The sequence below is a fragment of the Emys orbicularis genome, chromosome 3, assembly GCF_028017835.1.
Source record: "Emys orbicularis isolate rEmyOrb1 chromosome 3, rEmyOrb1.hap1, whole genome shotgun sequence".
NCBI lineage: Eukaryota > Metazoa > Chordata > Testudines > Emydidae > Emys > Emys orbicularis.
Genome location: NC_088685.1, coordinates 143,748,865 through 143,766,376, shown reverse-complemented (window position 1 = coordinate 143,766,376; position 17,512 = coordinate 143,748,865). Strand labels below are relative to the sequence as shown.

At 39.3% G+C, this 17,512-nt stretch overlaps 1 protein-coding gene across 1 annotated transcript; it reads right to left on the bottom strand.

Annotated features, from left to right (window-relative positions):
- Positions 1-5,484: 5,484 nt before the first annotated feature.
- LOC135875898 (cytochrome c oxidase assembly protein COX20, mitochondrial) lies at positions 5,485-13,148 on the bottom strand. Its single transcript, XM_065400972.1, has 4 exons — positions 13,002-13,148; positions 7,554-7,668; positions 7,354-7,417; positions 5,485-6,626 (listed from the first exon to the last, which is right to left on the bottom strand). Exons 1-4 carry the CDS (start codon positions 13,032-13,034, stop codon positions 6,485-6,487), a joined length of 354 nt encoding a protein of 117 aa, XP_065257044.1. The 5' UTR covers positions 13,035-13,148; the 3' UTR covers positions 5,485-6,484.
- Between the last annotated feature and the right edge of the window lie 4,364 nt (positions 13,149-17,512).

Here is a 17,512-nt window from a genome sequence, read left to right as displayed (position 1 = left end):
GTTTAGCAGGCCAATGCTCAAACCACTGAGCTATCCCTCCCTGTGGTCTCCTGTTGGGACCTACCTCTGATCAGCCAGTTGTCCAGTTACATGTAGACGTGGCTTCCCTGTCTCCTTAAATACACTGCCAGGCATTCTGTGAATACTCTGTGCTGTGGAGAGTCTGAAGGGCAGAACCCTGTGCTGATAAATATTGGGACCCACTGTGAATCTTAGGTACTTCCTGTGGTTTTGGATGGATAGCTATATGGAAATACACATCTTGAGAGCCATGAACCAGTCTTGAGCTTGGAGAGATGGAATAATGGAGACAAGCATTATCATCCTGAACCTTAGATGCTGTGTGTGTATATATATACATATATATATATATATATATATATTTGCTGAATTTGTTCAGATCTAGGATAGGATGAAGACACCTTTCTTCTTTGAAATCAGGAAATACTGGCAATAGAAACCTCCTCTATGGTTAAATAAATAAAGCATTAAGACCCCTTCGGTTTGTAATAGGCTCTTGTGAGAAGAGTCCCTGAAGAGGGATGGGGAAGGATGGGTGGGTAGAGGGTAGCCTTGGGTGATTAGCCACTGGCACCCATTTGTCCGATGTCATGGCAGACCACATCTGGTGGAAAGGTACAAGGCGGCGTTCAAAAATCATGCTCTCTGGACTGGATCTAATATGGATCCCAACAGTTCTGACAAATTTGCTGATATAGGAGTGTTGTGCGTTGCTGTGGAAGAGAAAGGCTGGGGGTCCTCTGCTGTACCTCAGTCTTTTTTCTTGACCTGATATTTGGTTGCTTTGGATGGTATGATGGCATCCATTGTCTCCTCTGGGGTTGATGATGGTACAGCTTGTGGTATGATGATCTTCTTCCCCTGCATCACAATAGCATTTGTGCATCTCACAATTACTGATACGTGTCACCTGCTAGGGAAGTATTATTTCCATTTCACAAATGCACAAGCCTACAGTCATACAAGAAGTCTGTGACAGAGCCAGGAATTAAACTCAGATCTCTGGCATCTTAGTCAAGTGCCTTAACAGTAAAACCAGCCTTTCTATACTGATCTACAGGGAGATGATCTTCACTTGTATATCCCTACTGCTTCAGGGAGCCATAAATATACTCTAATTAAAGACGGATTGACCTGTGAGCAGCCTCCTCTAAAAGAATCCTGCTACTTGTGGGTAATGGGGAGAGAGAGGCAGCAGGCTATTAGTCACATCTGCTGAAGATTCCTACTGTAGCAGGATTTGGTGGTGACATACGCCAGTTCTTGTTCATCTTGGAGGTGTTTAAGGTTTGCTTTAAATGTGGGGGAGGTTTTCATTACAGGAATTCATGGATATAAAATAAAATTGTCAATCGTTGTTGAGGAACAGTAGGGAAGGGAACCCTACCTAGTTAAATAGTTTTTTTTTTTCCTTTTGGATTTTAAAGTTCGGTGTCACACTCAGAACTCCTAATGTTAATTTAAAAAATCAGTTAATTGGAGAACAGGAAAACAGAAATGTTTTCAAAGGTATCAAGGTATGTTATTTTATTGGAGGAGCAGAAAGAAGTAGTAAAGTTAAATATGGGGAATATTCTGCACTGAAGTAAAACTTGTTTATTTAGGGTAACAATCATAATCAGAGAGAACTGTGTGAGAAACATGGCATTTGGACTAGATTACCCCATCCTTTGGTTATCAAAACTGAACTGCAGTAGCCCTGACAGATTATGACCATCAAGGAAGGAGGAATTTTTAGTGATGATGCAATGGAGTACACTGTGTGGCATTACACAGTAGAAGACCCATGTCAAACAAGTTTCCTGCCCTGAAAGGTTTACAGGCTAAAGCTCAACCAGTTCAGGCTCATACAGAAGGATACAATGTCATAATTGCATGATGGAAGATTATAACTGGAATGTATAAAGGAACAGGTTGAAGCAATTCATAGAAATTATCAGGAAAGCATTAGATAAAAACTGCCTAAGGCTCCCTCTGATACTTAACTGTATTTTAGTAACCCGTTTTTGTCACTCATCTGACATGCTTACAACAAACTGATCTGAGGTCTACAGAACAGCTTTGTCACAACACAGTCATGTCTTATCTGAACTTGTGCATCCATGCCTATCTTGCTGCCTGTGTTTGTATCTATGCGTTCTGGAAAAATCCAGGCAGCTATCCTGTATTGCCTCAGTGGGAGTTAGTTCCCATAGGACATGCACATGGTAACATGGGCAATGCTCTCTGTACAGTAAGTAGGATGTTCTAGAGAGCTGTAGGGAAGGAGGATTGACTAAATGAACTGCAGAGTTACAGCTAGTGGCTCCCATTCACACAGCAGAAGTGTTACATGCTGGTTACAGGAAGACCATCAGTTTAGGCCTTTGGCAATTAAAACAGGGTTAGCTATCATAATAACCAAATATAACCAGATTGTATATAGAGCTAAATGTCTAAAAAAAAAAAAAAAATCAACTATGTCACTAACTAGTTGCATACTTGATTCAAAGCTGTAAAGGTGACAGGACTGAGTAAGCCCTCATGTTTGATGTAGAAGGCACTTAGGTTAAAATATTCACACTTGATATGAATGTGGTAGCCCATATACAAAAATGACACTGAAACCAATGATTTTCTAGAATGACAACTGTCATAGCTTTAATACAGCCAGAATTGACATTTCAAACAGATCTGAAATACAACACGACATCTAGAGCGAGGAGTCAGATTCCCCTGCTCATACAGAGATAGTTGTGCTAGCTCTCAGTTTAGAGACCCTTGACTCCATAGTCTTAAACAGATAAGGCACAATAGGGTCTGGGTTAGTAGGCTGCTGGTGCACACACCATGTGTATTCTGAGATCACTTACTAGTACTAGCTGTTAAGAGCATGGCTCATTAATTTTAAATGTATTTTTTGGGAAAATAAAGTTAATCAATTGCATGATGAAAAATAGTTCCTATTAGGATACAATAGGGAACTTATAAAGAACTCTTCCTAAGTATTTTGGCAAAGGTTCCATAGCCTCCAGCCTTTCTCTTCCTGTCCCTCAGCCCAGCAGCCCTTTCAGCACCAGTCACTTTCAGTTTACTTTCTATTGTTGACACAAACAGCTGCAGCAGGCACTTTGAGATATGGATGATGTCAGAGTGCTTTCTAGTTTTTACTCTGAATATTCTTCCCCCTCTTCTGACTGTTCCAAAACCATCCCCCTTTTCACTGCAGCTTAACTCTTAATGCTCCTTTCCTTCCTTCATTCCCTCTTCAGTGTCTCCTCTTCCTTTTGTGACTTCATTTAGCTAATTCCCTCCCAGCAAAACCCCCTTAAAAAACAAAAAAGGCACTTTGAACAATGATGATCTATCTGCTTGTATGTTGTATCCAGTCCCCCCCACCCTTTGTCTCATCTAGGTTGTAAATGCTACAAGGCAACCAGTACAACAGTGTTCTTAAGCAATACTGTAATTCAAATAAATAATCCATCATAAAAACTAAGGTGTCAATCCTACCAAGATTTGTGTATCTGAGTTGCCATATGGGGTTCAATGGGATGACTCAGGTGAGTAAATTTAGATCATTGAACAGTTTGCAGTTTTGTTTTTACAACAGCTAATAATAAAATCATGACTGTAGGGCCATGGGACAGCTGCTGAAAAGCTACTTGGCAATGCGGGGGTGGGGGGGGGGGGGAGGAAGAAACGGGACAAGCAGTTTAAAACTGACACCACTGCTGAAAGGGCAGCAGGGAATATTAACACCACCTTCCTCCCAAAATTTGAATATAAATACATATATGAAAAAATAGTGAAGCTATTGATGTTTTCAACCTTTTCCCTACTATTTCCTGTTAATCCTCTAGAAGAACATATTTTCAATTTAGTGGAGGAAAATTTTACAAAATCCCAATCCCACAAAAGTAATTGTTATTTTAAAATAAATATAAAAAGGAACTAAATACAGTACTAACAGCAGCAATATATAACTTTAGTATGAATGTTTACCAATTACCCAATGCAAGTCCAAAAAAAGATACAATTCTGTACTACACAGGCACATGAGCTGACGCTCCAGTCTTGTATAATAGTCTTTACCCCTATATTGTAGCATGGGCATCTAATGTCCCTAAACTGACATAGCATAAGACAGGACTGAATGTCAATCTAAACTTGAAGTTTCCTTGATTTGAATCTTAACTTGCTTACTTTTACTATAGATGTTTTTGCTAGTTTCCCCTCCCAGACGGGGCAGTCTGTTCACTCCTGATTGCCCTTACGTGCATGTTACCATCTAAAACTGGTAGGGAAGGAGTTATTAAACCTTTCTTTGCAAAGAAAGCTGTAAATTGTAATCTGTGATTTTGTTTTCCTTTTCTTAACTCATTTATGACTTTTCAGCCAGCAAGCATACTCAACCCTTAATTAAACTGTAATTCAATCACAATTCTTATTCTGTCAGATGAGAAAGAACTCAGCCATGTATTAAAAGAGGAGTTTGCTAAGCATTGTTCACTACTGTCAATTCCCAATTGGACAGAAGCCTAGGAAAAAAACATAACTAGAGGGGAAATACTTTCCTTTCTGAACTGGGATTAGTTTTGTATGGCTGCTGACCTAGGAGTTTGTACAGATTCTCTGGTCAATGGAAGATTTAAGGAAGGAAGCAAGCAAAGTACTTTGTAAGGTTACTTGAGTCCTGCAGAGATTATTTTGTACTTTATACAAAATCTCTTAAACTGAAAAGCTCTCTTCCTGAATAAAATCCATTTTACTGTTATTTTCCCCATACAAGATCAGAACAAGAGAATTCAGCCACACAAGGAGGAAATAAAAAAAGAAGAGAAGGATGGAAAGGAAAAATAGGATTTTTTAGTCTGTTGGGAGACTAATCTATGTGTACTTAAAATTAAAAATTATTACGAAAGACACTGTAAGCTTGTCAATGCTCTCACATGTAATAATTTTAAAGAAAAAAGTGCTTTGGCACAGACAAGTGTTTTCTGAATTAGAATGTATTAAACAAAACGATGCACTGGTTAACATTCAGAAGGTTTGTATGTAAAACTTCCCTCAGGATCAAGCAATATATAAAATTATAGCCCTGAGGTGCAAATAAATCCCCTTTCAGTCTACAGGGTAATAAGAAAAAAATGTATTATTTTACTCACTAGAAAGGATAGACTGCTTTTGTTCCAAAGTAGTTCACTGGGTAATGCACTTTAAAAAGAACAATACTGGGCTTGATCCTATGAGGTACTAAGCACCCTCATCACTGATGTAGATAAGCAGTGTATAAACAAACGGAAACCCTAAATCAGAGTTGTTAGTCTCTAAGGTGCCACAAGTACTCCTGTTCTTTTTGCGGACACAGACTAACACGGCCGCTACTCTGAAACCTAAATCAGAGCTAAGTTTCAACAATATACTACTGCTAAACAATACAATACCATCTCCGGAGTTTGCAATACAGAACAATTCATAGTGTTTTTTAAATACATTTATTTAAATGTTTATAACAAATACAGAAATGATAAATTTAGGGTACAGTTTCAAAACACCAATTTTACAATATATTATGCACATTTCAAAATAAAATATCGACCCAGCAGTGGTTTATGTAACTAATCAAGGCAACCAGGTACCGCTCTACCCAATTATTAAACTGTAAATAGTACAGGCTACTGCAAAGAAGTGCTCTAATTGGAAGACCGGGACTTATGAGATAAAGTATCCCAAACATAAAGTACAAAAGAGTAGCAAATAGCCCTCTTGAAAATTTATTAGTAAATTATTTCATTTTTAGTTTCAAATAGTAAAGAACATCCCATTTTTATCCTCAATTTAAAAGTGTCTATTAACTGTCTTAACTAGCCATCACTAGTAGAAGTTGCCCATTATACTGTATGTTTCACAGAGATAAGAGGGATCTTTACATTATTCATTTTGTTTCAATCAACCAGATAAATATTCTTTTTATTCTAATAATTAGTAGGAATAATTTTTCACATTAAACAGCATAGAGATATACATTGCATTTAATTTTAAATAATTATTTATAAAGGTCTTGTTTAGATATGGGGAAAAATAATTATAACCTGGATTAATTTTTTCTTTTATTGTAAAATGATGCTAAAACCTCTAGTCATTTTAGAAGAGCTACACACCATTGTTCTAAACAATTCTGAAACATTGTTATTAATCCTCAGCAATTAAATTTATCATTTTCAAACACAATGGGCCAGAAACTGGAAGGCCATCCCTGATTTGCATATAAATGTACACAACTTTTAAATCTATACACAACCCTAACATTTGTTAGGGTCTTCTTTAACAGACTGAGTAGTTTGTTTGAGTCCAGTAGGAAAAAGATTGTGTGGGTTATCAGTTTTGTTCTCATCCCACACTTACAGGCAGAGTGTGCCTTTGCACTTCCATTTTAATACCCCACAGGTTGTATTTGACCATTGGGTTGCTCTGTGATAAACTAAGAATTGCTTCCTAGATTGCTGTTTTGTTTTCTTTCTGGATCAAAATCACTACTTTCATATAAGATCTTGTTTCTCATCCCTTCTTGAATAATTCTTTGCTGGATCCTTAGTTTTGCATGATTATATCTGCAATATATCCTTAAGGAAGAAAAAAACAAAATACATTTGAAAAATATCGAGTTACAACTGTTCAACAAGTTAAAATGAACTGTAAATTCTATATATCATAACTGGACATTTTACAAGCATTTATGTAAATATTAGCACAGCTGCTAATTCTCTAAGGCATGGTTCTACAGCCACTTTGCACAAGGAATTCCCATGTGCACACAGCTACAGAATTGGTTCCTAAACATTTTATTCTTTTTTACTTTTAAAGATCTGAATTTGGTCCTGATCCTGCAAATACTTACACACCTGCATAGTTTTAAACATGTGAACAGTCCTCATTGATTTTAATGGGACTACTTATGTACCTAAAGATAAGCACATCTTTAAGTGTTCACAAGATTATGGCCTAAGCTACAATTTTAACTGAAAGACTTGACAGTGGGAGGAAACAGAGACATGAAGGGAAGAGAGGACAAGAGGACTGCATGGTGTCTTAGGAGACTAAGCCACATGTAGCAGAATGCTTTTTTAAATTTAATGTTTATTAAAAATATCAAGTCCAATAGCTAAAGGTTTATGAACATCCTTGCAAAATAAGTTTTGGGAATGGATTTAAAGGAGAGGAAGGAGGCATGGCTAAAAGTCATGAAGAGTCTTCCAAGAAAGAGTATGAAAGGTGACAGAGGATGGCACAGGAATATATGTACAAATTTGCAGCACTGGTCTGTCAAAATTCAAGAAATATCTTATATACCAGCATCCTAAGGTTGTCAAAACAAAACCTCCCATTCCAAAGTCAAAAGATCTTCTAACTCTACCTGAAAGAGAAAAAACAGATAATGAAAACAATTATCCAAACTACTTTTATTTCTCTCAACTAGCAGAACAAAACCAAGCAGAAAAATTAATCTCTCTTGCGGAAGAAATACAGGAAAACAATAAAAAAATACTCACTGGTTGCTAAAAAATGTCCAAGGCCCACAACGAGAGAACCCAGTGACCCATAGAGTACTGACTCTCGTGAACAGGGAATATTTTGGACATCAAGGATTCCTAGGAGCTTAAAGGTCTAGAATTAAAAAAAAAAAAAAAAAAAAAAGTAGTTAAATTATGACAAGATCTTAATTCAGATAATTTTTTTAAAAGAAATAATACATTAGAGTTGCATTCTCCATCCCTCTTTCTGATTTTCAGACAAAAAACGTGGTCCCCTATAGATTAAGTCGTTAGTACAAAACAGTTAATTTGTTGTTGGTTTTATTTTAAATACTCCATAAGACTTTCATTATTTTCAGCTATATTTGTTTTGTGCAAAACAATGCACTGTCATACAAAACATGAGATTGTGAAAATAGAGTCAAATTCATCCCAAATCTATCCTGTTAGTCCACTGACTGCTACTGAATTATGTCAGGGATGAATTTGGCCCACTGTGTAATTCAATGATATGAAGTAAACTGAAAATTTTACAAATAATATTCATTATAAGCAGTGCCTTCTAAAACTAGATTGGGGCTAATAAAGTGATAATACATTTGCTAACTAGTTCCATCACTTCAATTTAAAATCTAGAAAAAGGATAAATTTCCATACAGAGGCTCCAATCTCAACTCTATCACAAGGCTGACTTGATCCCCCTTTAGTGTTTGTGTGCGCGCAAGGGTGCATGTGTGTACACACACACACAGAGCGCCACCGTATCTTTCAGATTTTTAGGGTTGTCTCCATGACAACTAAAATGTGTTCAGATTGAGGAAGTATTTTTTGAGATTAAGACTTAAAATGGCTCAATTCTGAAATGTCTGCGTCCTACCTGCCCAACAGAGTCACATTACCCCACAACATTTGAGACATAGGTAGACTTTGGACATGGGCTAACGCAAGAGGAAGTGTTCAGGGAAAAGAAAAGTAAAATGTTTTTTAAAACTATTATTCAAAAGCTAGACATGATCATTTCAATGAAAACACTGATGGAGGGGGGAAAAAAAAAAGTGAAGAATATTCTTATCCTCCAAACCCACCAAGGCTAATTTTCATCTTTAGGTGCCGAAATACCTTTAAAAAATCTGCCCTTAAGTAACTTGCTAAAGGTTACATAAGATGTTTGTGGTAGAGCTGGAAACAATGCCAATTTCTAAATTAATTAACCCATGTCTACCCACCAGACCATACAGGCTCAAACAAACTGCTTTATATATCTTTACTTGGCCAACTGCAAAATAAGGATATTTACCCACTCTATAAAGTGATTTGAGATGTACAGATTAAAAATCTGTTTTTCAGAGGTGTTATCTTGAACAGGGGTTCTCAAACAGGGGGTCAGGACCCCTCAGGGGGTCGCAAGCTGTCAGCCTCCACCCCAAAGCCTGCTTTGCCTCCAGCATTTATAATGGTGTTAAATATATAAAAAAGTGTTTTTAAGGGGGGGGGGGGGAGAGAATAATCACACTCACAGGCTTGTGAAAGGGGTCACCAGTACAAAAGTTTGAAAACCACTGATCTTGAAGCATTGAAATTCGATAAATTAGCTAGGAGGGCTTTGAGAACTAGTAGATTAAGCATTATATGTGTAGGCAACAGACCAGAGTTCTAACCCTGAGTTTGACACTTAATTTACTGAGCTGTTTTAAAGCATATTTTACCAGCATTCAGCTTGTAGTTATGTTGTGCTGCACATGAACATGTGACTAACTTAATTACATAGTGAACATGTGCATCTTTGTCAGGCAGGCATTGCATGAGACAATCTGTTTGGGCAGCACTACTCACAATCCTTTAATAATAATAATCTGATGACCTGTCCATCCCATTTAAAATTGTAAAAATACCTTCATTTACATTCACAAAAAAACCAATAGTATGTCTTTTACAAAATCCAAAAAGAATTAGTTTTAAAAACCATACGCATTTCTGTAAGAACATATTTCAACAACAGAACAACCTTTACTCTGACCAAAAATAAATAAATATAGTTCTTCTCAGTAATCATTAACACAATCCTTTTGGGAAAAAAGTGTTCTATGTAGCCTGGGGTTTCTAAGGGAATTGAGCGCCTACTACTCTTAGATCCCTTTGAAAATCCAAGCAATAAACATTATTGAATATTGATCAGCCTCAAATGCTGGTCCATATATATATAATTTTACCCAAAACTGATAGCTATTCACTTTTCTATTACATTAGTCTCCAACAGTAATTAGAAGTAACATCACCAAAAGAAAAACATTTAACAATTTACAATAGGTTATTATTTTAGATTTATAAAAGCCTCTACAGGCATCTCTAGATTCTCTGCTCTGAATACAGTTAACTGACAGTATTTCCTACTTAATAGTATTCTTCCAAAAAATCTATTTATATACCAAAATCAAGATGAAAAAATATGCATAAAAGGCCCCAAAAATATATGGCTCAGAGTCAAGGTTGCTATTGTTGTGATGAAATCTGCATTTCTTGCTGAAAAGAGTGTGTTTGTTCATTATGAAGGCACATTTCTGTCTTGCTTTTAAATCCTTAGATTTTACATACGTTATGATCAATAGCTATGTTGTCAGTATCTTTAGTTTTTTTAAAAAGTTATTTCTTGGACACTTTAGATATATCACTGACCAGGGCTTCACTCCAGCTCCAAAATATACACTGCCACACCCCATCTCTTTCAAGGAGTTTTTTTTTCTTAACTGAACAGAAAAACAGTCTTAACTCAGTCCTCACTTTCAGGTTTCAGTTCTATCCCACTCACAGGCCTCACAACTTCCCAGTTCTGACCAGCTCTGCCCCCTCTTTTGGGCAGCAGCCTCAGGGCTGTCTCCCTGAGGATCTGGCCCCTTGCTCCAGGAGACCTACCTGCTCCTGGAGTTAGCTCCACTCCATTGTGGCTTTCCTTCCTCAGGCACACCTCTCTCAATCAATCACCCACTAGCAGCTTTTTAGGGTCAGGTGTATTCAAGCCCCCCCTTTAATTAGGTGGACTGGACTCACCTGCTCTCATCCAGGGGAGCTGGGCCTAGTCTATCCACAGGAACCAGCTACCCTGTGACAAGATAGTATAGAAGATGCTATGCTATTGTATTACTTTTGAGAGACTTAATTTAGGTTCTTATGCAATGGTTATGCCTAGTATTAGAGAACCTGTATACATATGAGATTAGAATTGGTACACAAGTGTAGAAGCCCTATCAAAATCTTTTGCAGAAAGTTTAAATACATAAATGTCATTGGCTGGGAACGGTGAACCGCAGCCACAGGGAGCTGAGGGGCTCCAAGCCTGCAGATGCTCCAAGTAAACAAAATGACAATGTATTAGATATTCAATTCAATGATTCCATAGAGTTTAAAATCATCAAATTTTGGTGTAGACCCGTTTATAAGCCGACCCCCGCTCTTTGATGCGTCACATTTTTACCAAAAATATTTGGCTTATGAACGAATATATACGGTAGTCTGAAACTAGTCATAAAGCAGAGAACAGGGATTCTCAATTTTTTCATAGTTGTGGTCCACACATTTTCATGGCCCATCTCCCCGCCCACTCTCAATTGTACTGACTGCCTCTCTTCCCAACTGTGATTGCATAACATTCCTGTGACAATTAAATCACCTGATTATGTGGAAAAGAGATATTAGGAAAGCATCTAATGTATTCTTAGCTATCTTTAGTACACTTCACCAGCTGGAAATAAGGATGAAAGCCAGCACCATATGACCTAACAACATCTGTATTTCAGCAGGAAGTACTTCAGCAGATCACAGATTGAGAACCTTTGTCCTAGAGTAGTTATATTCAGTTAAAATTAACTGGAAGTAAAATTTAAGAGCATGTAAGAGGCTTCAATTAAAATGTAATGTATTTTAATACAAAAATATTTTTGGTAAACAATATGCTGCATATGTATACACAATGGTGCCATCCATTGAAAAAGGAGACCAAAAAAAAAAAAAAAAAATCCACAGGAAACCTTCAAGCTTCTTCAAATTCCCATGAGTTTTTCCATCTGTTTTTCAACGGTTGACATTGCATCAGGGCAATCACCAGGCTCTTCAGAATCTAGAAGAGCCCTAAATCACACCCCATAGAAAAACCTGTGGGGAAGGGTATATGGACATCTTCATTAGTATCTCCGCCGCATGCCCTATCCCTTTGATAGGTCACCCCCCCCCCAAAAAAGGAGGACATGGGTCTTGTCCCAAACCTGGCAGATTCCAGGGACTCCTTGGGATGCCCTGTACCTCATCAGCATCTTGAAGGTAGGGCAGCTCCATTGGAGCCTTAGTACTAAGAACTCTTACCTTACAACATATGTCCCCAGTGCATGTTCTGCAGAAATGATAATTAATACAGCAGAGACTGTGGCATATATTAAATATATAAAGGATCCCAGTCACCCAAAGATCCACAACCAGATCTAAGGGAGAAGATAATCAGGTCCAAGAGAGCACATGACATTTACCAGCACATACTTATTTGCTTTTTAGTATTATTGTTTATTTTAGAATATCCACATACGAACTGTATGCATAATAAATAGGCGGAAAAGGATTAGATTTTATTGTTATGCATCAGTAAACACTGATTTCACTGTACATACAAATTAATGAGAGATTCCATGAATAATCATCGAAATGTACAGTTAAGTAAAATATGAAAAGTGCTGCTTGAGAACTACAGTTTGATTTCAGGATATTTACTGTGTATATTTTGACATGCAATGTTGACAATTTGTGTTTTAACCGTTACAAAGCTTTAACTTTTTGAATCTCAACACCAATTATCCTAAAATAATTATCTGGGCCTGCCCTAATTTCCTACAACTCTGAACACTGAAATAGATTCAACTTTTTAAAAATGCTTAAAAATCCCTAACCATGTTATCGGGCAAAATTATGAAACCCCAAATCACGGACTCTGGAAGCCTAGTTAGGGGGCGATCGCTGCAACCAGGGAAAGGCCGGCCCGACCCGGGGCTCTGGGTACTGACTTTGTAACCTTGAGGAGGCCCCTGTCAAGGGCAGGGGATCTAAACTTAGCTTTGGCAGCCCCGCTGTGAGTGGGAGCTGGGGGAGGCGCGCTAGCGCCAGCCCTGCACGCTGGGGGGACCTGGCTCTAGTGCAGGGGCGGCGGGAGAGCGGGCGCAGCTCCCACCCAGGGCGGCGGGAGAGCGGGCGCGGCGGCGCCTCCACGCCGGTCAGACACGGGCAGGGCGCGGCCGCCTGGCTCTGCGCTGAATCCGCATGGATCAGTCACCGGCCGGGGGCCGTGGCCCCGCCCCGGCAGCGGGGGGAGGGGGGAGACACAGCCACCAGCGGGGTGGCCAAGGGCCCTCCCCCGCTTGCTCCGGGGAGGCGCCGGCTCCCGACGAGCCGAGCCCACGAGAAGGCGGCACTCTGCTCTCCCCCCCTTACCTTCTCCGAGTCGGGCTCGCCCTCCCCCGCCATGCCGCTGCTCACAGCGCCCTCCTCACGCTACCAGTGAGGCAGAGCCGGGCCGTGTGTAAAGTACTGTACGAGAGAAAAGTGCCAGCGGCGCCGCTCTAGCCGCCTGCCCCGCCTCATCTCTATGGTGGCCGAGATGAGCGCGCTGGGCGCCATTTTAGGTATAGCGCTGAGAGATTCCAGCAAAATCCTTTGTTCACTGAAATGGGTCACGGAGCAGCGCGGGGGCGCGCGCGCGCGCGCGCCTCTCTTTCCCGGCCCAACCGCCGCGCGTGCGCGCGCGTTCTCGCTGAGTCTCTCACCCGTACACACACACGGCGCGCGCGGGCACGGGGCGCGGGGGGGTTGGCCCGGGGCGGGTGTCCCCGAGAGACGTGAGAGAGCTGGGGGAGGAGGGAAGATGGAAAATAAAATGGAAGGCGGTGATCAGCCCTCAGGCGGGGACACAGACCTAGGGGCCAATACTGGCCAGTGCTTAGTGTCTCCTCACACCGGGGGTGCAGCAGGCAGCAGCACTTCTGGAGGCACCGGGGGGCGCATGACACACGCCCCCCCCGCCCTACAGAGACAAGCCCCCAGCCCCTCTCAAGGGCATGAGGAGAAAGTGACACAGCCCCTTTCCACATCTCCCTTGTTGGGGTATCTAATCACCAGTCCCTGCACTAGAAGTTATGCCAGCAAAGTTATCTAAATTACAGTTTATGTAATTATACGTTGTAATATGCTTGGCGCACTGTACAATACATAAGATGAAGCTAGGCTGTGCCCCAAGTTAACAGCCATCTCCAACTCCTTTTGCCACCAATGCAACCTGAATTACTAAGAGAGTTAAGAGGCACTAAAAACCAAAAGAGTAAACATGCTAAATATGCTGGTTGAGCAATGACAAGGTGGAGGGAAAGGGACAGTGATGCATAACAGTATATAAATATTGAATGATGTGAACACTATGGAAGGAGAGGGATAATTTAGGGTTACAATGGGAAACAACTAGAAATAATGGGATATGATGAAGAGAAAATGTACCTTGAGAATCAAGAAAAACATCCTGACAGTGAGATTTACTAGAATAAACTCTTAACCAGAGTTGTTTTGCAAGGCAAGTGCTGAAGTACTATTGGTTGGGACCTTTCCAACTGAACTAGGCAAAATACAAGCAAATGTACAATAGGAAACAGTTATGAGATGGTTCATACTGTAATTGGTCTTTTCCATCCCTCACTATTATTACATTATATACATATGAAATCAAACAGTAATATTTGGGGAGATAACAGTGATAAACTTTTTAACCCTGTTGAATGACATAGAACAGAGTTTTTCAGTGGGAGAGAATGGAAAAATTGAAGCTATTTTGCTTTAAGAAAAATAGAGGTTCTCTCTCATAAACAGTAAATTGTTGGGAGGGTTCATTTTAGGACACTACAATTGTGTGGAGATTCATTTTAGGACATTTAAAAAATAGAATCCTCTCCCTCTTGGTGATGACAAACTGTTGTTTCAACAAAACATTTGTAATATTGCTTATCGGTTTAAAAAAATCTTCCCTCACTGATTTAAATTTTCACAGTGTTTGAGAGCCTAGTCTCTTTACTAGACTAATAGTGTAGTCTGCTGTTTGCTCTAGTCACAAATTTGTTGTCCGCAGAGCATGCTCAGAAAGAATTAATGGAATGTATATCACTAAAATGCACTGGTTAAAAGTTTCTTAAAAATCAATTCAAGACAGACAAATATGGATTGAATTCTGATAGGTATACATTAGTTTTAAATATTTTCAAGTGATGATTATTATTATTTATATAGTGCTGTAAATGTATGGCACTTTACTACAGGTAAAATATGTTAAACAGAAAACAAATGGCAAAGTCTCTGCCCTGAGAAGTTTGCAATATATACTTTTATTTTAAAATGAATTCAGTTTTTAAAAATTAATTACATTTTCATAAAGACTTTTCAATGAGGACTGAAATAAGGAACTATACAGAATAATATTTCTAAGATATTAATCATGCCATTATGAAGAAAAATAGATATAACTGTTACTCCTGATTAGATGCATTGAAATAAAGAATGTGACTATTTTTGAATAACAGAATGGGAAAATAGTTATTTTTTTCTTTAAAATACTGTAGTGTCATCTACTGTATAATAATGTTATTGTTGTCATTTATTTGTATTATTGTAGACCCTAGGAGCCCTCATCCTGGGCCAGGACCCCATTGTGCTAGGCATTGTACTGAGCCTATGATGAAGTCTACCTTGTGTTTGATATGTAGGCAGGGGAATCAATTACAAATATTACTGGAAAGAAGAGACTTCATGGTATTGTGCCTGTCCATACAAAATCACTGACTCCATGAACATCTCCAATGTCACATGAAGAAGCTACTGTCTCATACGCATATAAAGGACAAGTTAACCACATACCTTGCAGGAAAAGCATTCCAGCACGCAAATAATTGCTAGAAGAATTTCATTGTTACATGGTGTAATGAAGTTGCTGCCTCACACTGTTCAATGGAGTTTTTTCATAGTTCCCATGAGCAGGCTGACACTACCATTATTTTGCATGCCATCAATGTCACAGAGAGAGGTGCTTCTAAACTCTGGATTTTTGCACAAGACACATGCTCTAGTGCTCTCTGCGAGACATTTTTACTACATGATGTTTCCAGACTATGTACAAGAGCATCTGGGAGATGTTGAAGGCCCCCTCCCCACCGATCTTCATGACCATGACCCAGTGGTTGCAATCCATGACTCTCAAAAGTAACTACATCAGAACTGTTGACCGAAACAGGAGGCCAGGAGTGTGGGTCTCAGGTTCGCCTCCCTTCCCGTATCTATCACCGAGGGTTTGTGCTCCCAGATATGACTCAGACAGGATAAAGGTACAACAAGATTTATTGATGGGGTGGCAAGGACTCCCCAGGTAACAAGGTGAGATGGATAATAAAACAAGGCAGGCTTATCAATAGGGATCTATATACGAGGATCAAAATGACAATGACACTACCATCTCTGGCAGCTTGATTTGATGGTGTCTTCTCCTCTTCACAACGGATGCAGCACGACAGGACGGCCGGATCCCTCAGATGGAGATAGGACCTCAAGGCAGAGAGTATTTAGGTAAATCCCTCCCCCTCCCTTTACCTGCGTCGTCGTGCGTGGGACAAGCAATCACTATAGGAGATGGATTAGGTGCGTGTAGGTAAGTATATTCCCTGCTTAAGATGACCCTTGTGGGGTGAATGGCCTACCCTGTTAACCCTCAGCCACTTGCTCTGCCCCAAACAGACAGCAACAAAACTCCGCCAATCTGGAGGGAAGCATTGAAAGGGATAAAATGAATTAGAGCATGAAATAAAGAGAAAGGGATTTAGTTTAAAATGTAGTTCTGTTGCTTTCTTATGCTCTGGTTGTGGATAAAGAATGAAAAATTAGTCAAACTATTTAATTATACTGTTTTAAGTTAATTATTGGTTTTTATTGCTTAGAGAAAATGTACAGTGCTGCTTTCACTGAAAAATTTTCTATTTCCCAACTATTCTTCATAAAATGCAACTGGACTCTGTGTTGTAGCTTTATTATAGCTCACTATGAAAAACCCTTTTCATACTAAGCATTTATTAAACATATTCTTTTTACAAAAGGACAGCCTTAAATAGCAAGAGAGACGGAAGTTACTGTAAGATCTGAGGCCTTTTTCTGAAGCCACATTAGGACAGCAGCAGCCATGAGCTAAAAATCAGAAAGTCACATCTTCACATTCCATCTAAATCACATTAAAACAATGAAATATTAGGCTCTTAAGAAGGCGCTTCTGTCCTAATAGTACCCATCATCACCAGATAAAGAAATAGATCTTAAGATGTTTAAAGAAAACTTTGTTTGACAGCATTCGGTCTGGCAAGGAATCACTTATCAACAGTTGTGCTTGTGAAATCTATACTTCTTTATTGTTTTGCCTTTATGGTCCCTACTTCTCTGTTGTTTATCTGTATGGTTTCTGTCTGGTTCTTTGACTGTTTCTGTCTGTTGAATAACTAATTTTGAAAGATTTAAATCAACTAAGGTCGTGAGGTATGATTGGTTAAAGAATCATTGTGCGATATGTTAGGATTGGTCAAAGAATTATTCTGTAATACTTTAGTAAAATAATTGGTTAAGGTATAGCTAAGCTTCACTATATAAACTGGGGTCCATGAAGGAGACCAGCTGGGAAAGAAAAAAAAAGAATAAGAAGGAAAGTCCTGGAAGAAGAAGAGGAAGCTAACTCCAGGACACAGTCCAAGATCAAGAGCTGCCAGACCTCAAAACCCTGCCAATCATATTGTGCAGAAGCTGGAGGAGCCTCAGACGACCTGATCCTGACTGGCCACCAGAAAAAAGTTCATCTGCCTTATTGGGAGTGGGGAGCATTGTATGTTTAGCATGTGTATTCTGTTTGGTAACTGTTAATAAATAGATGTTAAGGA